Source organism: Cervus elaphus, chromosome 14 (genome assembly GCF_910594005.1).
Source record: "Cervus elaphus chromosome 14, mCerEla1.1, whole genome shotgun sequence".
NCBI lineage: Eukaryota > Metazoa > Chordata > Mammalia > Artiodactyla > Cervidae > Cervus > Cervus elaphus.
The window spans coordinates 80,561,857-80,587,533 of record NC_057828.1 but is presented as its reverse complement, the minus strand read 5'-3'; the positions used below and the strand labels follow the sequence as shown (position 1 = coordinate 80,587,533).

General features: G+C 49.2%; 1 protein-coding gene and 1 long non-coding RNA gene across 3 annotated transcripts; one reads left to right on the top strand and one right to left on the bottom strand.

Moving 5' to 3' along the window:
* Positions 1-248: 248 nt before the first annotated feature.
* Positions 249-23,731, bottom strand: KLHL12 (kelch like family member 12). 2 transcript variants are annotated; one of them, XM_043923077.1, is made up of 12 exons: positions 23,667-23,731; positions 21,330-21,573; positions 17,674-17,827; positions 16,446-16,663; positions 12,068-12,217; positions 11,086-11,200; positions 4,480-4,586; positions 3,508-3,703; positions 2,918-3,076; positions 2,508-2,606; positions 1,677-1,863; positions 249-1,335 (listed from the first exon to the last, which is right to left on the bottom strand). In XM_043923077.1, exons 1-12 carry the CDS (start codon positions 23,729-23,731, stop codon positions 1,209-1,211), a joined length of 1,821 nt encoding a protein of 606 aa, XP_043779012.1. In that variant the 3' UTR covers positions 249-1,208. The 2 variants fall into 2 exon arrangements, with proteins under 2 accessions (XP_043779012.1, XP_043779011.1); XM_043923076.1 differs by lacking the exon at positions 23,667-23,731 and adding an exon at positions 23,310-23,433 and having other exon boundaries at positions 21,330-21,563.
* On the top strand, positions 23,437-24,183 carry LOC122707541. Its single transcript, XR_006344838.1, has 2 exons — positions 23,437-23,632; positions 23,734-24,183. It is a non-coding gene; the product is annotated as an uncharacterized LOC122707541 (long non-coding RNA).
* Positions 24,184-25,677: the final 1,494 nt, after the last annotated feature.

Here is a 25,677-nt window from a genome sequence, read left to right as displayed (position 1 = left end):
TTTTTTTTAATATTTTCTTAAAAAAATACAAACAAAATGAACTTTAGGTCAATACAACTCAGGGAAAGAGGAAAAAAAGGAATTTCAGAGCAAAAGGAAAGTGCATCCTTGTTTAGGTGACCATGTTGTCCCCACACTCCCAATTCTCAGAGCAGGAATGTCACTGCACAGCACAGGGAGCCTCGGAGGGAGTTCAGAAGGACAGGAGGTACTGAAACTAACAAATGGATTTCGGTTGTTATTGATTATTCTGTCCTGGGATGAGTAAGATACAGTCTAAAGACAGGGAAGGGGTGTTCTAATAAGAAAGGACAACATGTACAAAACACAGCAGTAAAAACGACTCCTTAGCAGAAGTATGCCCTTACAAGAATGAGGGAGTAATCAGGTGGCTGAACTAGGCAGCTGCCACCCCCGCTCCTCCCCTCCCCCTATAAACAGTACCGACGGCAACAGTGGAAAAGCAGTCCTTGATTCAACAGAGGAAAACCTTCCTGGGATGCAGGCGCGGTGGCAGGGAAGGCAATGGTGAAGTCACACTGTCCCAGGCGCACAGAAGGCCCACTTTTCCTCCACTGCTGCTCAGCTAACACGTGCTGGCTCTGCTACTCTGTCTCTAGGGCCCAGGAAAGACCCTCAAGTAACACGCCCCCTCAGCCTTCCACGTGTTGCAGGTTCCCTCACACCCCACTGCATCCAGCTCCCGTCCTGCACTGGACACCCAGTCCCCCCACTCCCGAGGCCCCCGAGGTTTTGACAGGGCTCTTCCCTTTTTCCTCCAGGACAGAACTGTGTTGCCCCTGCTACCTGTAGACTAGGAAAGAGATTTATTCTTGGAAAACCAAGAGAGTTGGTACCCTTCCAACCATCGAGGCTGGATACTGCCCACACCCTGGAGTTCATATTCACCTTAATTCTCCACAGCACACGAGGCACAACTTAAAGGTATATTCTCTAAGTTAAAGGTGAGGCCCAAGTGCCCCCTCGGCTAGGAAGAGAGGGGTCTGGCCCACCACACCCACGCAGGGTGCGACCTCCTTCCTCGAGTGTCTGCTGCCCACCCTCCTCGGGGACACCCCCAACGCCAGGGCGTGTCAAATAAGCGCAATCAGAGCGGCGGCACTGAACCTGTAATCCCCTCCCCACACTGAGAAACAAGATATTCCGGAAATGACCCTTGGTTCTCTGCAAACTGTCTCTTCGCCCCGTCACTTCTCTCGGAGAACACACACGCCGGCGTCGCAGCGCTGAGTGCCCATGGAGGTCACGACCTCCCAGCTGTCGATGATGGGGTCATAGCACTCAATGCTGCTCAGCAGGGAGTTCCCGTCGTAGCTGAGGGAGAAGGGCCATCAGCGAGGGAGAAACGCGCACCTCCACAGCCCCTTCCAGGCCCTCTCCCCACAGGCCCCGCCCCCGGCCCCCTCCCCACAGGGCCCGCCCCCCGGCCCCTCCCCACAGGCCCCGCCCCCGCCCCTCCCCACAGGCCCCGCCCTCGGCCCCTCCCCACAGGCCCCGCCCACGCTCCCCTCCCCACAGGCCCCGCCCACGCTCCCCTCCCCACACGGCCCCACACTAAGATTGCCATGGGGCCCTCTCTCTCCGGAACCAAACCCTGTCTCCACCCCACACATGGATCAGATCACATGGCCCCGGATGCCAGATCTAACCCTCACCCTGCAATCGCATAAAGTCTCCCCCGAAGCACCGTGGCCCCGACGTAGCACCGCGGGGTGGTCATGCTCGTGACCGTTGTCCAGGAGTCCGTGCGAATGTTGTAGGCTTCCACAGAAGAAAGGTGGGCTGTACCATCGAATCCCCCCACCACATAAATATGGTCATTCAGCAGGGCTACCCCTGCACCTGGGGAGGAAAGGGCACAGCAAATGAAGGCTGCTGAGCTGAGGATCTGAACCCTAGAAACAACACTCACAGACGGCTGGGTGAGCCCCAGAGTGGCTGAGGGACCGGCCAGGACCAGGCAGCCTGGAGGATCCAGTCCAGCACAGGTCACCCACCTGTAGCCCTCTCTGACTGGCTGTCATCTCGCTTTCATTAACTCGGAGCCCAACCCTCGGCAGGAGAGAAGGGAGTGGAAAAGAGAGGGAAATAGAGGAGAGGGGGTGTGATGGGTCTGGAGCACCTGGTGCCCAGAGGCAGGGCTCTCCGTTGCTCTATCCCAGCCTGAGGGCTCAGGAAGACCCCCGACTCCGGCACCTGCACACTCCCTCAGGCAGCCCGAGTCACTGCACAGGGCTGGGCTGGAGGCTAGGATGCAGAGGGACTCGGGTGCAAAAAAACAAGGCAAGGAGGCGGCTCTGCTCCAGCACTAACCCAGTCAGAGTCTGGGCTGTCTCTATTGCCACTGTATTTACAGAAAACAGGCACTGAGGAGAACGGCCCTGACACACGTTTCCTAGGTCGCCAGTGATGATAGGCCTGCAGCCCCACTGCCCAGGCGAGGTCTGAAAGTCCCGTCTCCTGCCCCGGGACCTGCCCAGTCTTACCCGAGCGCTTGGTGGCCATTGGTGTGACATTAGTCCAGTGTCCTGTATGGGGGTCGTACTTCTCAACTGAGTTTAAGATATTCAAGCCGTCATATCCTCCTGAAAGAGAGAGTGGGAACCATTCCAGAAGGAATGGTCAGTCCTGATGCCCACTCCCGGCCTGTCTTTCTTGAGTGCGCCAACTGATGCTCTTAGTCCCAGCTCTCCCTCAAGGGCTCCAAAAAGAAACCTGACAGTGCCCTATCTTCTGCTCTCACGGAAAGGAGAATCCCAGTGAATGAAAAATATACTGGGACAGACCAGGGTTTTAGGGGGAGGAAGTCTATGAACCGATTCTGGTGAGAGGATCCCACCCTGAGGCTGCTGCCCGCTAGTCATCCCATCCCCTCCCCGTCCCAGACCCCACACACCTAGACAGTAGATCACCCCACTGGCCACCACGAGGCCGGCACCTTCCCGGGCCGTCTGCATGTCGCCCAGCATGCTCCACTGGTCAATGTTCGGGTCATAGCGCTCCATACTGGTGTGGCGCCTGCTTCCATCAAAGCCCCCAGAGACATAGATCATATCTGCTCAGAATGAAGGAGTCACAGACCATTAGAGTGAGAGGTTTCTAAGGACTCCTCTACAAATCTCCCACAACTCTTCCAAATGCCTGGAGCCAAAAACAACTGTTTGTTTTTTTTTAAAGGGATAAATCAATGAACTCTTTCTTAAAGAGGACAGCACAGTCAAGACATGTGAGAAGAAGAGGGTAAGATGGAATCTTCAGAAACATTCCCTAGATGGGAGTTTGCAAAACTACAACTAGTGCCTGCTGCCCTCTCAGCATACTGGAATTTGAGTTACCAACTCCAATGAGAGCCCTGAGACTCCTGGGAGTGTTTCCGAAAGCAGAAAGGCATGACTGACCCCACCGGTAGCCTCCACATTTCATGGGGAGGCGTGAACCCCGATCCAGCCACCCCACAACGCACGCGCGGCCTGTGCTCCGGCCTACCTCCGAGGGTGGTGGCTCCAGCCAGGCCACGCCGCACGTTCATCGGCGCCACAGAATACCAGACCCCGTCCTCGTCCGCCGTGTAGTCCAGACACTCCACGGAGCTGAGGCGGGAGCGGCCGTCATAGCCACCAATCACGTAGATCCGGTCGTGAAGGGACACCGAGGCCACATAGCGTCTCTTCCGGGTAATGCTCTAGGATTCAGGGGAGAAGAGGCACCTTTGTCACTTTAGCCAGGCAAGTCTTAGGCCTCACCTTGGTGGCCCTTCCTGGGTTTCTCTCCACACCTTGCTGCTTCGCCTGTGGCCGTGAAGCCCCCTGAGCAAAGGTTTATCTGCTGCCTGCCCAGTGGATGAAAGCCTCTTGCTCAGTGCTGCTCTTACCGACGAACACCTTCTGTACATGTGTCTCTTTCTGAGGCTTCCAAAGGACCTACTGTCCTTCCCTTATCCAGTATCCAGTTCCTTCCTATTCCATAAGCACTGAGCTCAAGACCAACACCCTTCCGTGAAGCAGGAAGGGGCTAGCGCGCTGCTCCCTGAGGATCGGGATCTGATGGCGAAAGGTCAGAGAAATGACCAGACGACCCACGTTTCTTGGCTATCACTGTGCATCTGGCACCGAAACAGAAACCCTGAAGAGACACAAACGCCCGCGGCCGGGCCCCCAGCTCAGCCCGGCAGAGCGGAGCGCCGTGCTCAGGTCAACAGGGCAGGAGCGGGCACCCTGCGAGCCTCTCGGGCGGCCGGGGACGGCGTGGGAACGGTGGCGGCCAGCTGAGTGTGACTGCACACAGGGCCGTGAGTATTCCTGAAGCCGAGCTGGTCAGCAACCAACGACTGTAACTGACTGTTGTCAGGGACACGCTGCTGTGGCCTTTCCACTCTGAGGGCTGGGTTAGTTACCGTCTGGAGTCAGGGACTGCGGACATTTAAGCTCTTTCCCCGGGCCTGGTTCCATCACAACTTACTGGCAAAAAGCTCCACTCCTGCGTCTTGGGGTCGTACTTCTCCACCACGTCGATGGGAGACTGCTGGCTTCCGAAGCCCCCGACCACCAGAAGCACCTCGTTGGCTCCTGAGGACAAGCGAGAAGGAGAGAGGTCATTTCCCCTCGCTGCTGGCTGACTGCCCACAGGGTGGAGCAGCGCAAACTGCACTAGGACATCCTGTCCCACGTGGCCCGGAGGAGCCATCTGAAACGGAGATCCTTCAGAAGGCTGCCCAGCAGCAAACTGTTTCTTCCTGAGAACCTGAATCTCTGAAATGTGACTTTCCAGACAACAGTAAAACTCTAAAAGGCGAGCGTGAACACACCGCGTGTGTCTCAGTTGTGTCGGGTTCTTTGTGACCCCATGACTGTAGCCCGTGAGGCTCCTCTGTCCATTGGAGGAGCCTAAATACACCCTACACCATATATCAACCCAGCTGATCCCAAAACAGGCTCTAAGGGCAGGCTGGAGGAGCTCCCTGCCTTTCTCACCCTGTAAAACTCAAAACGGGAGCTTTTTGTGATGGTAAAGAATGTTCTCCTAACCTTGCCTCCCAAAATTTGAGAGATGTGGCATAGGAACCAAATAATAAATTTAAAAATCTTTTCCATGACTTTTATTTTTCCAAATTAGCCAACTCCATGACCACGTGTCCTGTTAATTCATCAAAACTGCCAGGTAACTAACCATAAGGCTAGACTTTTAAAGGGAGTCTTTTTCTCTACTATCTTCCCAAACAAGGCATTTTGATAGCTTTTGTGTCTTCCCCTTTCCCCGAGGGACTTATTTGGATAATATTTCAATAATATTTCTTTTGAGAAAATCCCCTGTGTAGCTGCTCTACTGGAGAGAAGCCAGCTGGGGCACTCAGGACATTCAGGAGGGCATTTAGCTGCCCTGGACTGGAAAGAACAAAGGGGGCGCCTGTAAACTGACAGGAAATAAAGACAAGCCCCGGGTGAGTCCCGGCCGCCACGACCGACCGCAGGGGAACAGCACAAACTGCTCAGCGGGAAGCAGGCCAGCATTGCCTGTGGAGAGCCTGTGCCACAAAACTGAGGCTGAATCTTAAATTTTATCACGACTGATCTAGCTTAACCACCAGCTTACAGGAGACATGGGGGACAGAAAACGTGTTAAATGAGACTACTGGGATGCAGTCAATAAAATCTAGGTTGTGGGAAATTCAACAAATAAACTGCAAAGGAAAACCAAAGCAGGAGTAAAAAGCCTGTGGATTTTATAGACTGAAGAGAGCTATGAACCCAGTGCAACATGTGAGCCTTGTTTGGATCCGGACTGGAGCAGCTGAAGTATTCAAAAACAAAGAAAAATAAACTATGGGAAAACTGAGGAAATGTGAAAGTGTACTTATATCTGATGAGGGTAAATAACTGGTTGTATGTTTCATCTTTCACACACAAGAGCATAATATAATATGGATGGAATTTTATCCTGTCTGGGATTTGCTTCAAAATAGATAGGCTACAAGTCAATAATTGTTGAAACTGGGGGATAGGTGCGGGGAATCCTTTGATTATTCTGTTTTTATATATGTTTGCTATTTTCCTTAACAACCCTCGCATAAGCCATGGATTTTAACCTCTGACGAGAGGGCACCTCTCTGTGTACTTGCCAAGTAAAGTAGGTGGCCCCTACTCCAAGGTGGGAGAAGGAAATGGCAACCCACTCCAGTACTCTTGCCTAGAAAATCCCATGGATGGAGGAGCCTGGTGGGCTATAGTCCATGGGGTCGCAAAGAGTCGGACACGACTGAGCGACTTCACTCACTTCACTCCAAGGTGAGCAGTCACTTCCTTTTCGCAAACAAAGCATTTGAACACAGGGTCCTTTTGCAAGACACTAATTTTATGTTTAAGCTCCTCCGAGCTGGGGGGCCAGGGTCTTCCTTGGCAGCCCTTTCTCCCATTTACCTCCTCCCCCCAGCTCTTCTCTCCCTCTGATGTGAGCACGGGTGGGGAGGCTGTGATGAGCCCTGATGGGCAACTGAGAGAAACACCCACGACTGAGGGGGTCCCCTGTGCTTTGCACAGTAACACAAACCCCCGAGTTACGTGGGCCTGCACATCCAGAGGGCCAGCCGCACGCCCGCTGGCAGGAGTCTTTCAGGGTAGGTTCCGGCTGGCCCCGGGCCAGACGGGTGTGCACAGGGCGCGCGCGGGGTCGCTCTGTAGCTCAGGGCTCTGCGTGCCCGGGCGCCAAGGCCCCTGGCCCCCGAGCCCCTCTGCCCATCACTGTCCCTGAAAGAGCCTCCGTGCTGGAAGCCTGTCTGCCAAGCGCACTTCCCCACTGCAGCTGGAGTTCATGTCAGTGCCAACAGAGCTTTTGATAAGGCTGCCAGTGTTTTAACATTGAAAACGTAACTTTAGGCAATACTGATGTCTGTTTAGCCTGTGTAGCTTTTTCTATCACAAAGATGATTTCCTTTTAAAAAGTTTAAAAAACAACTCAAGAGTGGGTATCACTGTCGTCCCTACTTGCATATGACCCACCCTTTGGTTAAAAAGATATTAAAATGTTATGTCTTGTGATTATAAAACATGTAATACATAAAACATGTTTTCACTGTTAAAAAGCTTGAAAATAAAAGCATTATGAAAAAAATGTATCTGTAATTCCACAAAGACACAAAAACATAAGATTATCTCCTTCCAGTTCTGTTTCTAAATATCTATACAACAGAAATGGGACCATATCATAGTACATCCTGTTTTCATTTCATTTTCTCAAGATATTAACAAAATCCTTTAATATATGGTTTTAATATTTTAGGCATTTTGGGAGCTGGTAACTGGGTTATAAATAATCACATGTAATCCTATGATAAACATCCGTGAATATGAGACATTTCCCCGTTTCGTTAACACGGAAATGAGAGCGCTGCCTAGGGAAGAACATGAACCTTAAAGGATCTTTTGATCTATAAGATACTGGGCGTGAAACAAATCATATTCCCACCAACAGTAAAGGTGCCAATCCATTCTACTTTCTGTAGCACTGCATATTGGTTTTTACTCTGATATTTGGTAGGCAAGAAATTGTATTTATTGTAGTATTTATTACTAGTAAGGCTAATAATTACTTTATTAGTAATTAGGCTGAACCTCTCCCCTTATATTTAACAGGACTCCCCGGCTGTGAACCATACACTCAAGTCTCTAGTGTTTTTGTCTTATGTACATTTTTTGTTTTTTAGTTCTTTACAAATGACTTCACTGCTGTGGCTGTAAGTGAATTTATTTTCCTAATTTATCTTACAATGTTGTACATGATTTTTATTTGATCAAAAACACTGGCCTTTTCAATTTCTTCTACTGCTTTGTGCCTGGAAGTCTTCCTCCCTCAGAACAATTCCCAAGGGTCTCACTGTCTTTGGACCCTGAGCTGGGACCACTATTCCAGCAGTCTGAAGAAGAACCAGGGAAAGGGCTGAGCAGAAGGAAGCCTGGTAGTTCTCTGCCAACCAATGGGGGCCTTGCCAAGCTGGACTTCCATGTCTGCAAGGAGGGAGCCGTGTCTAGAACACCTGGCGGGAACTGTGTGTGCAGGCACAGTGCTAGCATCGAGGCTTCCTGGCAGTGCCTAGGCACTGCTGTTTTCGGGAGAGCGTCTGCGCCCTGGGGTATGGTGCTGGAGGAAAGAGTAGATGGGCGGCAGGACCACCAAGAACGGGTTCGGGACCTGCGTTTCCACCTGCACAGGAAAGGAGCCAGTGACAAGGCAGGAGCTACAATTTCCATTACATCTTTGGTGAGAGTGACGGGTAAGGTTAATAAGGAAAGCAAAAGCCCCCCACGTGCAGCATGTGGCCTGCTGTTCTCCCTCAGCTGTGCATTTCACTTCCCTGTGCTACGTGCAGAGGAGCCATCGTCCTGGTGGCTGGCTCAGCAGCCTCCCTGAACGGGACGGCAGAGCACAGGGTGGCCGGCACAGTCCACTCTAAGGTGAAAACACAGAGATGCTGAATTAAGAACCTAGCTGGGAAAATTTTCTTTATTTCCTTCCTAGGACTACTGAAAACAGGACTGCAGCGCCATGCGGGCACGCAGGACGACATTCTTACCCCTCTAGGGCAGGACTACAGGCAAGGTCTTTGAGCCACAGAGGTTTTCTGCTGCCTGTTCAAACAGGGCAGGAATCTGGGGCACTTTTGGCTCTACAAAAGAGAAACTTATCTTCTGTGTTGGAAAGAATTCTAGTGACTGACTTAACTCCTCTGATGTGCAGCTGGTGGTAATCCAGAGACGCTGAAGGACTTGTCCAGATTCAGACAGCGAGTTACTAGACTAAATGACAGAACTGGGAGCAGAAACCAAAGCAAGCAGAATGTCTTGTCTCCAAGTGCCAGGTTCCTTCCACCACCTCACTGGCTCAGCTGGTATTTAAACAACACTTATTTATTTTCTGTGTAACCACAAGCGTACAGTAATAACAAAGAGGTATGTAAACAAAACAGTAGTTAATATGCCCCTGCAATCGCAGTTTATTAAGGGTTAGTGTTTATCCTGTATACACACCCTTTTCCATGCTCAGGTAAACATACACATCTAGAAGAGTCTTGCCTCTTTCTTTCCCCTCACTCAGTATACACAATTAAGTCAGTGAATCTGACTCAACGCCTTTTAACAGTTTCCTGACATTCCACGGTACAGCTGTGCTATAATTCAGGCAACCAGTCACTCCCCTTTACTTGGCGTGCAGGCTGTACTCAATTTTTTTCTCGATACGGGCGATTTGTGGTAAGCATTCTTATGTGTGTGTCTTGACTCTCCTGCTTACGTCTGCACTGTACACTGTTTCTAGAGGACACACTCCCGAGGTGGGACACACGGGGGGTGCACCTCGTCCAGACCTCCGCATGGTGCCCCTTTCGGGCGCCCAGCATTCCCTCTCACAGGGCGCTCTGGGCGCTACCTGTTTGCTGCCCATGCCCCGTTCCACGCGGTCACTGCTCTTTTTCTTGTTGCTATGCACGGGTTCTTTTTACAATAGAAATACTAAGCTTCTGTCATACATATCGAGTGTATTTTCTCCCAGTCCACCAGTCCATGTCTTTGCCGTCTGCCGTCAATTAAAAAAAAACAAGAACAAACCTGATGCAATCAGGGCTCCAAGCGTCTCTGTGTCAGTTAGACGGGGACAGAGGGGGGAGGCCTCTGCCTCGCGACACAGAGTCTCAGCTCTGTGAGGTGAAGGGGCTCTGGACATGGGCTGTACAGCTGTGTGAAGGCATTTAACAACTGAGATGCATACAAGATGGTAAGGTGGTACATTTTATGTCATGTATATTTATCATAAAAATAGAAAAAAAGGCCACCCAGAAGCTATACAAATATCTTCCTATAATTTCTTCTAATATTTTCATGATTTTTCACACTTAGTCCTTCAATCTTTTTCAAAAATTTTCTTTTTATATTTTTTCCATATATCTTATGCTGATTATAAATCTCTGTACATAACATGAGACACAGGCCACGTTTTGTCATCTCCCAGGGATTAACAGAATGGCATCCCTTTAAAAACAAAACAACAAAAAGCAGTATCTCTGCGTGGTGGAATTATGGATGACTCATTTACTTTTTGCTTCTCTTTATTTATAAAATTTCTATAGACCTATTAATTCTGCCATTAGAAATGAGATAAATCATCACTCTACTTATATCTACGAATGAAAGGCTTAATTATTAATTAACACCTCAGCGTGCATGAGGCCACAGTCAGACAAGAGCAAAAACAGGAAATAATAACAAAACACCATCGCATGTACATAGAATAATTTATAACCTGCCAAACGCTTAGGCTCCTGGGACAGCGAACGGGAAGCGAGGGCACACATGAGCACAGACCGCGCACCAGATGGAACATGAGGCATCTCATACGCGTGATCTCATCCGGCCTCCGCAACACCCAGCGTGAGAAGACCCCGGTGTCCCCGCTTCAGAGGCAGAAGCATCAGCTCAGGCCAGCGGCACCCTGCCTAGGCCCACAGGCCGGCCAGCGGCTGCCGGGACCTGAGCCCAGGCCTGTCTGCTGAGGTGACAGCCTCCAGAGGCAGCACACACTCCCTTTCACAGCAACCTGCAAGGTTGGAGCTGTGATGACCCCCATTTCACAGATGCGGTGACGGACCCAGAGGAGTTAAGTTTCCTGCCAAAGTTCACACCCGCGGTGAGTGGTAATCAGGGGTGAGCACCACCCGTCTGGCTGGGGTCCGGGCCCTTGCCCGCTGCACGGCATCGCCTCCGACCTCCCGGATCCCTGCCTCACCCGCAAGGCTTCCTCCCCGCTTCCTCTCCACACGGAGGAGGGAGGCGTGGGGCAGCAGACCACTGATAACATGGCATCTGAGAGCTCTAACCCACAGGCCCGAGACGCTGAAATACAACCGGAACTTACACTGCCTAACACTGGCCTTTGTAAAGTGCTTTCCGTTACTGTTATCTCATCTAGGCCTCCAGTCACGTGAACTAGAAGGGACGATACCCTTGGTTTCTAGGAAAGCAAGGTCAGGGTGGCAGATGGACTTGCTCAAGAGGACACAGCTAACACGCGATGCCAGCTTACCTAGCCGCGCCCTCGTCCGGGGCCCCTGCATCTGAGTGCGCAGCTCAGGCCTCAGGTGAAACTTCTTGGCTTCGTCAACGAGGTCCCTGCACTGCAAACTGCAGCGGATGAAAGGCTGAAACAGCAGGAGGAGAGTGAGCCACGGAGGCTTCAGGAGGACTGCTGTCAGGGATTAGGCCGTGGGTTTCCAGAAATGATTTTAAAAAGGTTTGTTTTGAATAGACGTCACATGGTTCAAAGGTAGGTGAGGGTACGTGAACGGACCATAAGGAAGAAGTCATGCATACGAGACCGAGTTCGAGATGACACTAAGCAGCTGGCAGCCCCCCTGATGCAAACGACTGGGAAGGTGTGTCTGTGATGAACTTTCAGAAGGCCAGCCTCAGCCACACTTTACAGACTGGTGGTCTCCAGGGTGGTCCCAGTAGCTTGTGGAGAAAGTCAAGAAACAAACCACAGGGAACTGAGGCTGAAGAAATGCTTGTAAACAAACATGACTCGACCCAAGTTGATGTTAAACGCATCAAACTCCTTTCAAAGTGACCTTTCCAGAGGTCAAAAATAAAGAGACTTGATTTGAAAGGAATTTTTTTTTTTGCTTTGCATTTTTCAAAATTTATTGATTTTTAATTAAAGGGTAATTGCTTTACATGAATCAGTCATAGGTTTACCTATGTCTCCTCTCATGGAATGAACTGTTTTTTGGAACAATTTTTTTAAATACAGAAGGAGACAAAATTTATCATCTAATACTGCTATGCAAAATAATGAGGAACTTGTAAAACAAAAAGACAACAAAGTGCAAAATTAAATTAAGCCACAGACTCTCATTTCTGCCAGGAGCCCAGCTTGCCCAGCGACCGCCTGCAGAGCCCTGCCCCGGGCAGAGCGGGACAGTCTCCGGGGTGCTCATGCCTCCAGGGGGACCGGTTCTGGGTGCAGGACATGAAGCTGCAGGGACGCCCCTGTCCCAGCGACTCACCTCAGTGTCTATGACGTCTGTGATGTAGCGGGGGGTCAGCAGGGGCATCCGGACGTACTGCAGCAGGTCCGGCAGGGACCCTTCCCGCTCCTTCTTGGCGTGCTTCACCCAGTTGATCACAGCCTCGAAGACCGGCTCTTCAGAGTCCACCTGCAGGCGTGGGACACGTTGTGGGGGTGCTCTGGAGCCACCTTCCGTTCCCCTGCCCCCCACCCCCTCAGTAACTCCCATCTCCCAGAAATAGCCAGGCTCTTGGGGAGACAACCATTTCAGACACAACTTGCTAAGATCATGAGAAGAGTTAAGAGTCAGATGGGTGAAAAACATCTAAGAGAGAGGGTACCTAATAGACCATCAGTCACAAATCAGCTTTTAATTCAGAATTTTCTACACTCCTGAATTTTTCTCTGGTCATTTCTGAAACTTTAGCAGGCAAAGGGGGAACCTGCTGCCCTATTCAAAACTGGCTCTCAGGATACATTTACTTATTCACAGGTGCTGTTTAAGGAGGTCCAGCCTTGCTCCCCACCTCCTCAGCCAGGCCTGTGAGCAGGAAGTTCCCTTACAACACCACAAGGAATGCGGAGTCTTCAAAGCACCATCAATTAGCACTTGAGCGACCACGCTGTACTAGGTACCATGCAATTTGAGATGATACATTTAATTAATCTTTTGGGGCACTGAGGTCTGAGCTACATGTGACAGGCGGGATATGAAATCCTGTCCCTGGAGGAGCACTCAGTACAGTGAACACAGGACTTGCAAGCCTGACAGCGAGGACCAGGCCTGCGTCCCCTCCATCGGCCCTGGAGTCCGCCGGTCCTGGGGTCCTCAGAGCGTGACAGCGCCCAGAGAGAAGCCATTCTGAGGACTTCACCCAAGAACTCAAAGTACAGAAAATGCTTCCGAACGTTCGTTCATTTGACGGATTTATCAAACACCTACTAAGTGCCAGGAACTGTTCTGGAGGGACAAAACAGACATGAACCTTCCTCTTACGTGGGGAGATAACTGTTAAGTCAGAAAAACGAACAATCCCACTTTGTCATTATATACCAAACAGGAAAAGTCCAGGGGCTGGAGACAGACTGACTTGAACTTGAGATTTCTTTATGCAGACTGACGGGACAGGGAAGGCTCCCTGTAGGAGCCACAGGTTTCAGCCTGGCGAAGCAGCAGCAGTTAGCCTCAGCAGACAGGAAGCGCTGGGAGGAGCCGTACAACCGCACTGTGCAACACCGCAGCCACGGGCCACACGAGCCACCGACATCTACGTTAATTCAGGTGAAGGTGAAACTACAAATCCAGCTTCAGGAATTCCCTGGCGGTCCAGTGGTTAGCACGGCACTTCAAATGCAGGGAGCCTGGTTTGATCTCTGGTCTGGGAACTGGGATCCTGCAAGCCATGCGGTGCAGCTAGGAAAAACAAACTCAGCTTCTCAGTCCCACCAGCCGCACTTCACAAGCGCTCAAGGCCACCAGTGCTTGGGGCCAGTGAGCTGGCCAGCACAGACACAGGGCCTTTCCATCGTCACAGAACGTTCTACTGGACAGCCTGGGAAATGAGAGCCTGGTGTGGCGGGGTGAGCGAGGGAGGCGACGGAAAAGGTCAAGCTGGAGAAGCAAGCCCAGCACCAGAAGACTGGATTTTCCTCCAAACTGTGAAAAGGTGTCAAGCAGGTGAGTGACAGGACCACAAGAATGTTTTGTAAAGTTACTCTAGCGACCATGGGAGGATGGTTTAGAAGGCTGTGCGCTGGAAGCCCCGTCAGGGCTACTCTGGGCCCAGCAGGCAGACGGGGCAGCCGAGATGACGGCAGTGCTGACAGGCCTTGCACACTGCGCTCACAGGGGTCGGGCGAGCCCAGTCTGCCAATGGACCAGACGCAGGGGAGGGCGCAGAAGAGGGGCTGTGATTTCTAGATGGACTGCGGCTTTGGTAAGGACAACAGGCTCACAGTTCTGAATAGCTGAGTGTTGGACTCTGACACATTCTAGGTTTCAGTGAGATACATCCATTGAAAATGGGGTTTTTCCATCACAAGCAGAGATCCTTGATCTTACCGAAGACGGAATAAACTAGCATTGCAGAGAAAGCTAAACTGAGAGGAGAACCCCCATCATTAATGCTTCACTATAGAGAAAATTTCTCTGCAATAAATTTCCACAGAGAATTCTTCTACGTATCAGTCAACATTACAACAGCCCTACGTACTAAGTACAACTATTTTCTGCATTTTATGGAAGAGGAATCTGAAGATCAGTGGTTAGGAACACAGGCCACACAGCCAAAACCAAACTCCAGCGTGACTCTGAAGCCCAAGTTGTTTTAAACAACATGATACACTGCCTCCGTTGTTTCAAGTGCTATTGTTTCACATGGTCCAGAGGAAGCGTTAGTTAGCAACAGGGTCAGACATCTGGTTCCTGCTTCTGGCTGGCATATGAAAGAGAAGAAAGTGTCATTTGCTGTCAAAAGCAAAGGCCATTCTCGCCAGATACTTGAGAAAGATGGTACAGAAGAGTTAATCCTGGCTTCTGAAGAGGTTAGTTCACTGCCCTCCCTGCTCCATCCAGTTTTATTCACAGTCTCCACTGTTCTAAAGTGAAGGCTTCCTGATTCGGTCAAGCAGAAACAAACTAAGAGGCGTCGCCTCCCTGCCCCCTAGTTGAGAGAACAGTCTGGAGGTGAGGGCAGCTAAGTCCTGCCCCTTGAGCTGTGTGTGGGTGATGACTCATCTTGGAAAACTGGAGATGGTTCTGAGAATTAAATAACATTTTAAAATGCCAAGAATGGTACCGTGCGTGAGAATGAAAACCCCAGGGTACAAGGCTTTTGGTCTATTTTGTCTGTAACTGGATCCCCAGCTCACAATCGCTCTGGGCGCATGGGAAGAACTCAATAAATACTTGGTAAAGCGGTTGGTTATTTATGAGTGTTCGCAGTGAAGTTTACGTCTGCGGGGCCCCTTCTACCACTGGTCTGGCATCCCGGGCAAGGAGCCAGCTCCCCCCGCACTCCACAGGCGAGAACAGGTGAGAACAGAAGGTCAGACACTCGGCCCTGAAGCCTTTGCAGGAGCAGCGTCTCGGGCAGATGTGAACCACACGTGAACCTACTCAGAAAGAAGGGTGTGGACGTGCCCCAATCAAGTTCACTCAGAAAAGTCACCCGGCAGAGGTGCCAACACAAAGCTGGGTAAACGCTGGTAAGAGACATACTGAAGACTTGTTATGGTGTGAAAATCCTAGTTTTAACAAAATAAATCTGCTTACTGAATATGCTTACTAAACATATTACAGACTTTAAGTAACAAACTCCTTTTCTAGCACTTAGAGGACCAGTGAAACTTTCTTTCCAATATATTAACACCTCTTGTTTTTACTGAGGTGCCATGAACTTCTGGGATCCAGTCATCTAAAGTCATTTTTCATTGTTATCTGAGGAGAGTGAGAGAGAGAGGAACTCTCAGCCTCCCTAGAGGACCCTCCCTGAGGATCGCTGTCTTCTCAGTGGGGGAAGCAAAGCCCCCAGACGGGACTCCTCCCCAAGAACAAGGTTCTGCTCGGTGCTTCCAGAAGCTCCTAACGGGAGAGCTGGGCGGCCAAGATGGCTGCCAGCCTCAGCAACACAGCAGCCCTGCTGCACGCAGTCGGGGTCCCCACCTAGCTACAGACCTACACGCAGCCAGCAAGCTCCTCCTTGTGGGGCGGCGTCCCTGGACACGGGCGCAGGCCGGCGGGACACCACCGCTGCCGCTCTCGGCCAGCAGAGCCCCTCCACGCCCAGAGGTGCCGACCACTGCGCTCCTGCTTGCGATCTCCAACTTTCTGCTCCGTCCTTCTTGATCTACTTCCTCTACCATCTCATCTAGACCCAGAAGGTTTACTCTTCTTTCTTCTTCCTCACTATGAACAGGCTCGTGATTCTCCCAACACTCTGTCATCACTTGCGTCTTTTCGTTTGTCCCCACTACGACACTGAATTCCCTGAAAACAAGACTGTGCCTTACTCACTCTCGGCTCCCCAGCACCCAGCGTGTGACCGCTGCATGGGAGACATTCTCAGTACATGTTTCAAAAGAAGTGAATGGGTAACAAGACCCGCATTCTACAAAAATCTACTTAACTTCCCATTTCTGCTTATTCCATACTGTTTAAGAGTGACTCTTAACCACTGGGGTCACGGATTTCATTGAGGAAGAAGTGATCTGCCTCCCACAAACATGCAAATAGACTTGGCATACAATTTCAGGGGCGCGTGCTGAAACCCTAGAGTAATGTGGACACCTGACTAAAAGCCCTGCCATGGAAGCACAGTGGCTGCACCATGCCTGGGCCTGGGCCGCCCTAGAGAGCGACACCAAGCAGGTGGCACCTGGATCTCGTCGCACTTGATGAGCTTCTCCACCTCTCCCTGGCCGAGAAGGATGAACTCTTCATGCTGCACCACTTCAGGAAAATGCTTCTGGCTGAAAACCTCGGCTGCTCGCATCAGGTCGACACAGTTGTGAGTCTCAGCGAAGTCCCGGATGCCCAGGCAGTTGGAAGGGTCCAGCTGGCTTTCCAAGAACTCGCAGCAGGCTTGCTTCACGCCTAGACAGACACAGACAGGGGTCCTGAGGACATGTGGCGGGGGATGGGCCTCCGTCCCTGGGCCACAACCTCTCCTAGTGGGATCAGAGGGACCCTGGTTCAATGCCTAAGAATCAGTTTAGAAATTTCATACTTTGGGAATTCAAATCCTATTTCTGTCTTATGTGCTATGCAGCCTTCAGCAAGGCCTTTGTAAATGTGGGCTGCAGCCTTAAACAAGTACAGCAGGACGAACTGTGTTTACGGACACCACCACAATTAAACAGACATGCCTGTAAAACTTCTGGACATCAAGCTGTAAAACCAACTGTCGTTCAGCACAATGTACCTAATTCCTACTCCAGGTGAAAACTTACTGCAGGACTCCAAAGAAGGAAAACAGGAGGGGCTGATAACAATCTCACATTTCTCTAACTGAAACGCTCCGAGTGTAACATTCGTCTTAGAGCTGTGCATTAATTCAAAGGCCTTGCACTCCTTCAATCACGTCCTAACAACTGAAAATAACAGAAACAGATCTGGAGGTTAGAGCTGATTGGCACCTGGAAGGGGAACCATCTCCAGTCCTGTGAAAACCTTACACTTTCACTTTTGTGTGTCAATTTAACTGTTTAATAGATAATTTATACGGTTCAGAAGGTTAAAGGGTCCATGTGAGTGGTCCCCCAGCCTCCTTACCCACTCGGGCACCTGCTGTAGCTCCCTTCCATGGAGGCAACGACTTGTAACTGTGTCTCATGACCCCCTACAGGACGGCTGTGCACACAGACGGAAGGAAAGGCCTCTACTAGCCCTTCCTGCATGCTTTTACAAACAAAGCACGCGCTGTCTTTACTAAAGAGCCAGAGACGCTCACCTGGAGGCTCCTCTACACTGCGACTGAAACCTCAGCTTCGCAGCCATGGGCATCAAACCCGAGCCCACTGCCCCCTCACGCCCACGACTAAGTTTATGTCACGACTTTAGACGTCTCCAGGCCGCTGTGGGACGAACACCCTCAGCACCTGTACCTTTCAGCTGAAGCAGGCAGGCTGCGGGGAGCAGTTCCTGGACATTCTCCACCGTCACGTGCACGGTCTCCGTGTACACAAAGTCCAGCAGGATCTCCATGGTCGAGGCAGTTAAACCTTGAATATCTACATACGGTTTCCCCTTCTCTGAAAGCTGAAAGTGAAAGGGGTATGAAATCACGGTGGTTACAATTCCACAAGATTAAGGCAGAGGCTCGTACTGAGCACTTGAAGGGATGTCAACAATATTAACTGCATACACATCTTTAACAAAAAAAGGTCATCTATTTTGATTTGTGCAAAGCAAATGCAGCATATATTTACAGCTTTTCAAATAGGGGGAGCTATGTGCAACCCAAGAGCACATAGAAGTGACACCTTCCGAGAATATCAATTTTACTTGTGAATAATTTAATATGCTGCTCTCATATTAAAACAAATACAGACATGGAATAGAGCCAAAAGTTCCATGAGCATTCCACTAGTGTCCATGGCTTTTCAGATGAAACATGAACTTTGCTGAGTTCCGGCTGCAGACCCTCCAGAATGAGTCAGCACCATACCACCTGTCCTGAGACTGCATGCTGGCCACCTTGAGGGCGTTCCACTGTACCACTGAAGACAACTGGATTGTTTGATACTTCCTCAAATACTGGGTTGATTCTCTTTTGGGATTACTGAATTACTGGTGGTCCATTTAGTCTGGATTATATCCTTGGGGTTATGAGTATAGTTGAGGCCAGATAAGAATAGAAAATGGTTTGTCTAAGGGTGGAAATCGTCACCTTTATAGGATAGTAACTATCTGAAAACTGGTTACCTTATGAAAGTTTTACCAGATCTTAGTTTAGAAATTTCAATTACTTACAAAACTCCAGTGTACGTCCATTATAAATTAAACATCTTTATCAACTTTGATTCCTTCAGCAGTCCAGAATAATAATCAAAAAGTATTCTCTAACAAAGCCAAGAATAAAATAAATCCGCAAAACCAAAAAATGTCACCAGTACATTATTTTGGAAAAACATTTTACTAACTGTAAGTATTTACGAACAGAAATATATAAGTACATTCATTGCAGGAGCTTCTTAGTCAGTAAATTATATCCCCATTAGCCAAATAGCTTAAATATGTAAATGAGTTTACTATCTAAGAACTTACAGCAACTGCAGTATTTCACATTAATACTCGCTTTACAATTTTTCAGAGTGCCTCTCATTTACTATTATTTCATGTGATGGTCACAGCAACCTGGCAAGGCAATCAGGTCTGTTATCACTGCCATTTAACACACAAAGGGTCTAAGCTTCAGAGAAACAACATGACTTAACCAAGGTCTTAACTATTAATAATAAGAGACAGATTGAAGCCAGGCCTCCTGCCTCACCCTGTGCTATTTCAGTAGCACCACATTTATGGAGAAATTTAGAGCTGGAAGAGAATGAAGACACCACCAAGTTTATTCATTCTGTTCGACAGACAACCTAGTAAGGTTAGTTGGTTGTTAGGGTTCACACAGAATTTCCAAGAGAACTGAACCTAAAATCCAGGTCTCTGGACCCTCCTGTTTAAATCATTTAGTCTTAAAAACAAATCCAAGGGTACAGAGAACAGTCTGGAGGTTCTTAAAAGACTAGAAATAAGAGTTACCATATGGTTCAGAAATACTGTTCCTGAGCATATTTCCAGAAAAAAATGAAACCTTTAATTTGAAAACATACATGCACTCCAATGTTCATAGCAGCACTATTTATAATAGCCAAGACATGGAGGCAACCTAAATGTCCATCAATGGATGAATAAAGAAGATGTGGTATATACGTGGGACACACACACACACAAATGGAATATTAGCCATAAAAAAGTAATAAAAAATACTGCCATTTGCAGCAACATGGAAGGACCTAGAGATTATTACATTGATACTAAGTGAGATAAGTCAGACAGAGTGAAACAGATGAGGGACAACGTGAAATTAAGAGGAACAAAATTCCAATTCCACAATAAACGAGTCACAGGGATGAAATACACAGGGTGGGGAATAAGTCAGTAACACTGAGATGACTCTGAAGAGTGACAGATGGTAACGAGACTTGTTGGTGATCATCTTATGCTGTATCGGATTACTATGTTCTGCACCTCAAACACAGTGCTGTAGGTCAGTCACACTCCCACTGAGAAAGACACGAACCATTCAGCATTTTCTTGCCTGATGTCAGTTTTTAAAGGAAGACTACAAAATCCTGGTGAGAAAAAAATAAAAAGGGAGTTCATTTTCAGACATGCAGAGAAAGAGCGAAGACAGGATGCACGCTGTGTGACGCGTCCTCCGCGCTTCCTGCTGGCAGCCGGGTGACTCTCTCCCCGCCCAGTTAAACACCAGCGCTTCTGGTGCTCACAGGCAGACACTGTAGGAGACAGTACAGGCCGGGATCTGCAATGTCACCCTGCACAGGGTCCCTCTGAAGTTACCCTGGGTCCACGGGGGCAAATGGTCAGGCTTCCACATTCTCCCTGCCAGCCATGTGGCTGAGCACTGACTCAGCATCACACACAACTCTGGCTTTCCGATGAAAACATCAAAATAAGAATCAAGTTAAGTTACTGGAGAGGGGAATGGCAAACCAAGTTAAGTTAACTTAGTATTAAATCCTCTGTACCATTTATAAGCTGTAAAGCATTTCGTATCTGAGACCTTATTTCTTCCCTTGTAAAATGAGATGGTAACAACCATGCCTGGGGTGAGTGGGACAGGCAGTCGTCTAACACACCATCTGGCCCACAGCCCAGTGACTGTCGTTATCATGACATGATTACCATGATGACGTATGTCAGGCTTAGGTACAAGTACAGATAAATGACATAATCGAGACAATTTATTTAAAATAAAATCAGACTTGCAATCCTGGAAGCTGAGAGCAATCTCCTCTGCTCAGCTTTCCAAGTCCCTCATGACTCAGCAGCTCCTCCACACGCTGGGTGTCTTGCCAGGCAATCACTAAGGCAGTCTTCTTCCTAGCACTTTGTGAGCACTACCTTTTTTCTTGCCAGGCCAGCCTGTTCCTAGTTCCTCGGTTAAGGGCTTCTGTTCCCGAGCTGGCATCTTCCTCCTGGTGATGTCTCCTGTGCCCATACAGCCAGGCACCAGTTCTCTGCCACCCACCAGCAACTGCACTAGCGTTCCCCCGGGAGGAGGAAGAAGACCGCTTTTCCTCACACACTGCAGGAAGGAGTGGGAGGAAGATGGAGTCTCGCTCCTCTTTCCTTCCCTCCTCCCTCTTCCCTGGTATTATCTTTAAAATGTTAAACTTCAGAAGAAAGAAAATAGGAAAACAAATTAAAACACTGGTAAGTAAAATCCAGGAGCTGACATGTTTGTTTGCTACATGTTGGATGTTGTTCCAAGCACGTCACATATAAGTTTCTCAGGTAATTGTCACAATAACCATATGAAATTGTGTACTACTATTATTCCTCATTCTGAAATGAGAAAACTAATGCACAAATGGCAGATGTTATCCAGAGTCTGCCATTGAACACCAGACTATAGAAATTCACGATTATATAGAACTTCCACGATTTCATTCCGTGAAATGAGATACCCACGAGGTGACGTGTGTGGGTTCCACTTGTCAGGAGATGATTTGCCACGTACCTCACTGGTGAACATGGCGCAGAAGTAATCACTGCAGGCAGCCAGCACGATCCGGTGGGCAGGGAAGTCCTTCTGTTCCACTCTCAGTGTCACATCACAGAGGGTATTGCTCTTCCTGAGGGAGTTCATGGAATTGAGGATGGATTTAGCATGAGTATTTGTCATTATGTCTTTGGGAGCCATAATGCCTCTCATCAAGCAATATGTAGAGAGAATGAAAGGGATCCTTGGATTCTGTAAGTACAAGAAACAAAACCAATGAGCAGATGTGAAGGCCTGGGGACACCAAATATATTCAGTTAGCTTGACAAACGAAGGCGGCTCCATCAGACTCAAATATCCAGAAGTAGAGCGCACTCCTCTTCCTGGCATTACCAACACAACCCAGCCACTGATTCCCCAGAGTAAATCTGATCTCTCCTCCCTCTGAATTCCCCCTGTCGTGAAGTGCCCAAACCACCTGACATTATTGTTATCAACACTCTGCTGTAAGTAGAAAGAAACTGTTCCTTTCTCACCTATCTTCACAAGGCTGCTATCTCTCATGATAAAAATCAGAAGATACAATTTCTTAAAGGTGTGATGTCACTATTTTTAATACCCTAAAGGAGATTAAGTAGCTGAATATTTATAGAGGGTGGGGACCCAGTTTTATATGTATATTTTCTCTCCTAGCAGTGTATAATAAATGTTAACAGAATGCAAGAAAGGAACTGTGCCTTCAACCTAGAGCAAAAGGCCAGTATCAGTGAAAATAAACTTTTTCTAAAGAAGCACCCAATTAATTATTTATGATGACTTCCAACTATATTTGGATTTCTTCTTAAAATGAAACTTCAAATGAGGACCCAATGCATGCCTGCATGCTGTCACTTCAGTCATGTCCGACTCTTTGTGACCTTATGGACTGTAGCCCGCCATGATCCTCTGTCCATAGGGATTCTCCAGGCAAGAATACTGGAGTGGGATGCCATTATCCTTCTCCAGAGGATCCGATACTTACACTAAATAATGGAGACCATGCAAGCTTAAGCTATTGAAGTTCTATAGAAAGGTCTCCCTACTCTAATTGTTAGTAAACATTCATCATTATTAACAATATTTGTAGCAATTCTTCTGTACTATGAGAGAATTACTGGGATAGAAAACCTATCAAAACTCTGCTACTAATTTTATGGCCAAGCCAGTCACTTGTAAAGTTCACTTGTACACATAAATTAAATGAACTCAGTAACAGGCTACACGTTAAAAAATTAATAGAAAGTAATTTCTTGATTTCTGACAAGTTTCAGTTATTTTATTTTTGTTTGCTTCAAGGACAATTTCTGGGAATGAAATTGGAAGGTTACTAAGAGAGTCTTTCTATGCGGAATCCAAAATTTTCTGAAAGGATCCAAGAAAATTAAATCAAACTATGGCTTTCAAAAATCCACAACTCAAAACCATAGTTTTATACGAACAGGGAAAACGAGATCCTAAATCCTCATCTATTCCTGTTTATAGGTAGTGTACTATTCCTTAAGCGCTCCAACCACCTTACAGGATCCATTTTACAGAAAAGGAGGTGGTTCATCCAGGCATAAGATGATCTCCAGAAAGACTTTCCTTCAGTCAACTTCGTTTCAACTCTGGAGACTGAGAAAGGCCCGCACGGACGCCGCTGTACGGTGAGGACCTTGGGGCGGCGGGTCGGAGCCGGCTCTGCCTGTCACACAGACACGGCCCCAGCGTGCGGCTGTCCCCCGCCCGGGGTCCCCGGCCACGCTCCGCCCCAGGGCACCGGATCCGGGGCCCCCGCGAGCCCCCAGCTGGAGGGGCCGCCTCCCGGGGGGGCGACAACAACAGCGGCACCCCCCTCCCCGACAGCCTCCAGACGGAGGTCGCGGCGCTCGACGCCTGGAGACCCCCGCCCGCCCTGAGGGGACGACGGCGGGTGAGGCGGCGGGGGAGGGCGCCGGCCGCCGCCCCCGGGCCACTCACCTGAGCTCCGGCCCGCGGGGCGGGCGCGGGGCTAGCGGGCTGCCCGGGAGGTGCCCAAGCGCCGCCGCCCCGACCCGGAGGCTCCGGCGCCGCGCCCGCGCCCGCGCGCCGTGATGACGTCACGCCCGCCCGCGTCACGTGCGGGGCCGCTGTCACGTGACCGCGGGCGCCGCGCCGCGGACAGGCCTGGGCGGAGTGGGTGGACGTGACGCGAAGGGGTGCGGACCCCGGCACGGGTGCGGCCCGTGGCCAAGACTCCCTGAGACCGCGGGCCCTGGGGCCTCGAGGAGCGGCGACCCGAGAGAAGTGCGGAGGTTTCCAAGGTAGGGAGCTGGCCGCAGGGGGCGTTTCACCTGACAGGCGTTCAGGCGCCCTCTCTCGTCGAGAAAACCCACCGAGGCGTCCCGTTTCCTCCCGTCCATAGTCCGCAGTGGCCTTTTCGGGCCGACCATCGCTGTGGTGAGAATCCCAGAGCCCCGCGACCACGGACCTCGGCGTTCTCTGCGTCACAGTCGGGCCCGTGGCCACCGCCGCGCGGTTCTCTGCTGCTTGCCCTCCGAGACAGTTACGTGGAAGGGGCGTGCGGCCCTGGAAGCGGGACTCCGCCAAGGAGACTCCGAAGGACCTTAGACGTCCCGGGGGTCCTCAGGCCCCCTGTCCGCTTCTGCTGCCTTTCACAGCTCCCGGGTGCTGAGCATTCTGCTAGAAATTTTACTTCTGATTGGTTTTGGCGGACTTATCTCAGCTCCTGGGAAGGGAATGAGGTTCCTTGATACTGTTCCTGTGAAGATTCAAACCAGTTGTGTTTGAGTGTACCGTTTTCCTCTGTGGTGCCTTTGATTCTTGAGGGATAATAAAACTATGGCCGAGCGGGTAGCAGTCTAATAGTCTAATTTTATGTAGTGTTTCCATCTCTCATGTAGTATCTCTGATCTAAAATTCTCTTGATTTCCATATTTCTGAGTGCAGGATTGATACAGGTTTTATTGGGGGCATTTTGTAAAAGTTCACCAGAGTGATGAATGCAGATATCCTTTAACAGCGATTTTTTTGGTGTATCTATCCTTTGTATATTATCACACACATGAAAAAGGATGTGTGTACAAGGTTGTTTGTAGATTGGATTGGGGACTGTTTCAGAAAATGTGTGGTGCATCCATACAATTCAATACCACAAAGTTGTGAACAGTGTGTATACTTTGCCATTAGTTGTGTAGAAGGGTTGGGAAAGGTATAGTCATATTTGCCAGTATATGTATAAAAATTGCAGTCGGAAAGATACAAAGTAGAGTAGTAACAAATTTCTTTGGCGAGAGGAACTGGTTGTTTGGGAGACAGGGTGGGAGAGATTTTCTCCTTTACCTATTTTTGTGCCTTTTGAACTTTACATCATGTGGACTTAATGTATGTATAATTTAAATAAAAATAATCCCTTGTCTTCTGGCTGCAGAATAGCATCTAGATGCTTTAATGATATTGCCTAATTCCTGGCTGCAAAACTAAGAGTTTTTCCAAATATGAGAAGGAACTGAATAAAACACGCTTTGGTTTAGAAAAAGTCCTTTCCTTTTCCTGAGAAGTAAAAGATGGAGAAACTGCCAGCAAGAAAGCCAACGCACCAAGGTGACTAGTCAGGCTTCTCCTGTTTTCTTCAAGGGTACAGCCCTAACATGTTTTGAGTCAAGTCATGGGGGCACCGTCCTTATGTGAGAATATTTCTAAACTTTGGATATCTGATTCGGTACCCTGCAGCCCAAACTGATTCTGAGTTCTTAGGTCCATTGCTGGAGGGCTGTGTCTGGATGAGGTGAGTGGATCAGGTTCCACACATTGCCCTGCCTTTGTATTTGGACTCCTGGGATGACTCTGGGTGTTGACAGCTACTGAAGGGTTTCAGTAAGGGAAACATGGATGTGTTGTGGAGCTCTACATCAAGTACATCGAGTGTGGATCAAATCTCAAAACCAGTGAGGCAGAGTGCACTGCATTTTTGTGCCCTCAGAGCGTGGCAGACAGGAGAATGTGCCTCATGATTATGGAATGTAGTCACAGCAGGGGCCCAGCTGCTGCTTTGAAACTCATTGTGAATTTGCTCCCGGCCCTAGCTCATACCCCCAAGGGCTGGTTCCTGGTCCTGACTGAAGATAAGGCAGATACTGAGGACGACACTTGCTGGGGAGATGGGACTCCTTTGTCAGCAGATTTTGGGTCAAGGACTTCTCCAAACACAGGGTGTTGCTGAACCTTTCTTAGATTGCAAGGCAATAGACGTTCTACAACTAGAGATTAGTCTCTTCCCTAATTGTTTACCTGATTAGAAGAGGGTAGAGTCAGTCTTAGGTTTTATTCTTGGCCTTTCTTTAATCAG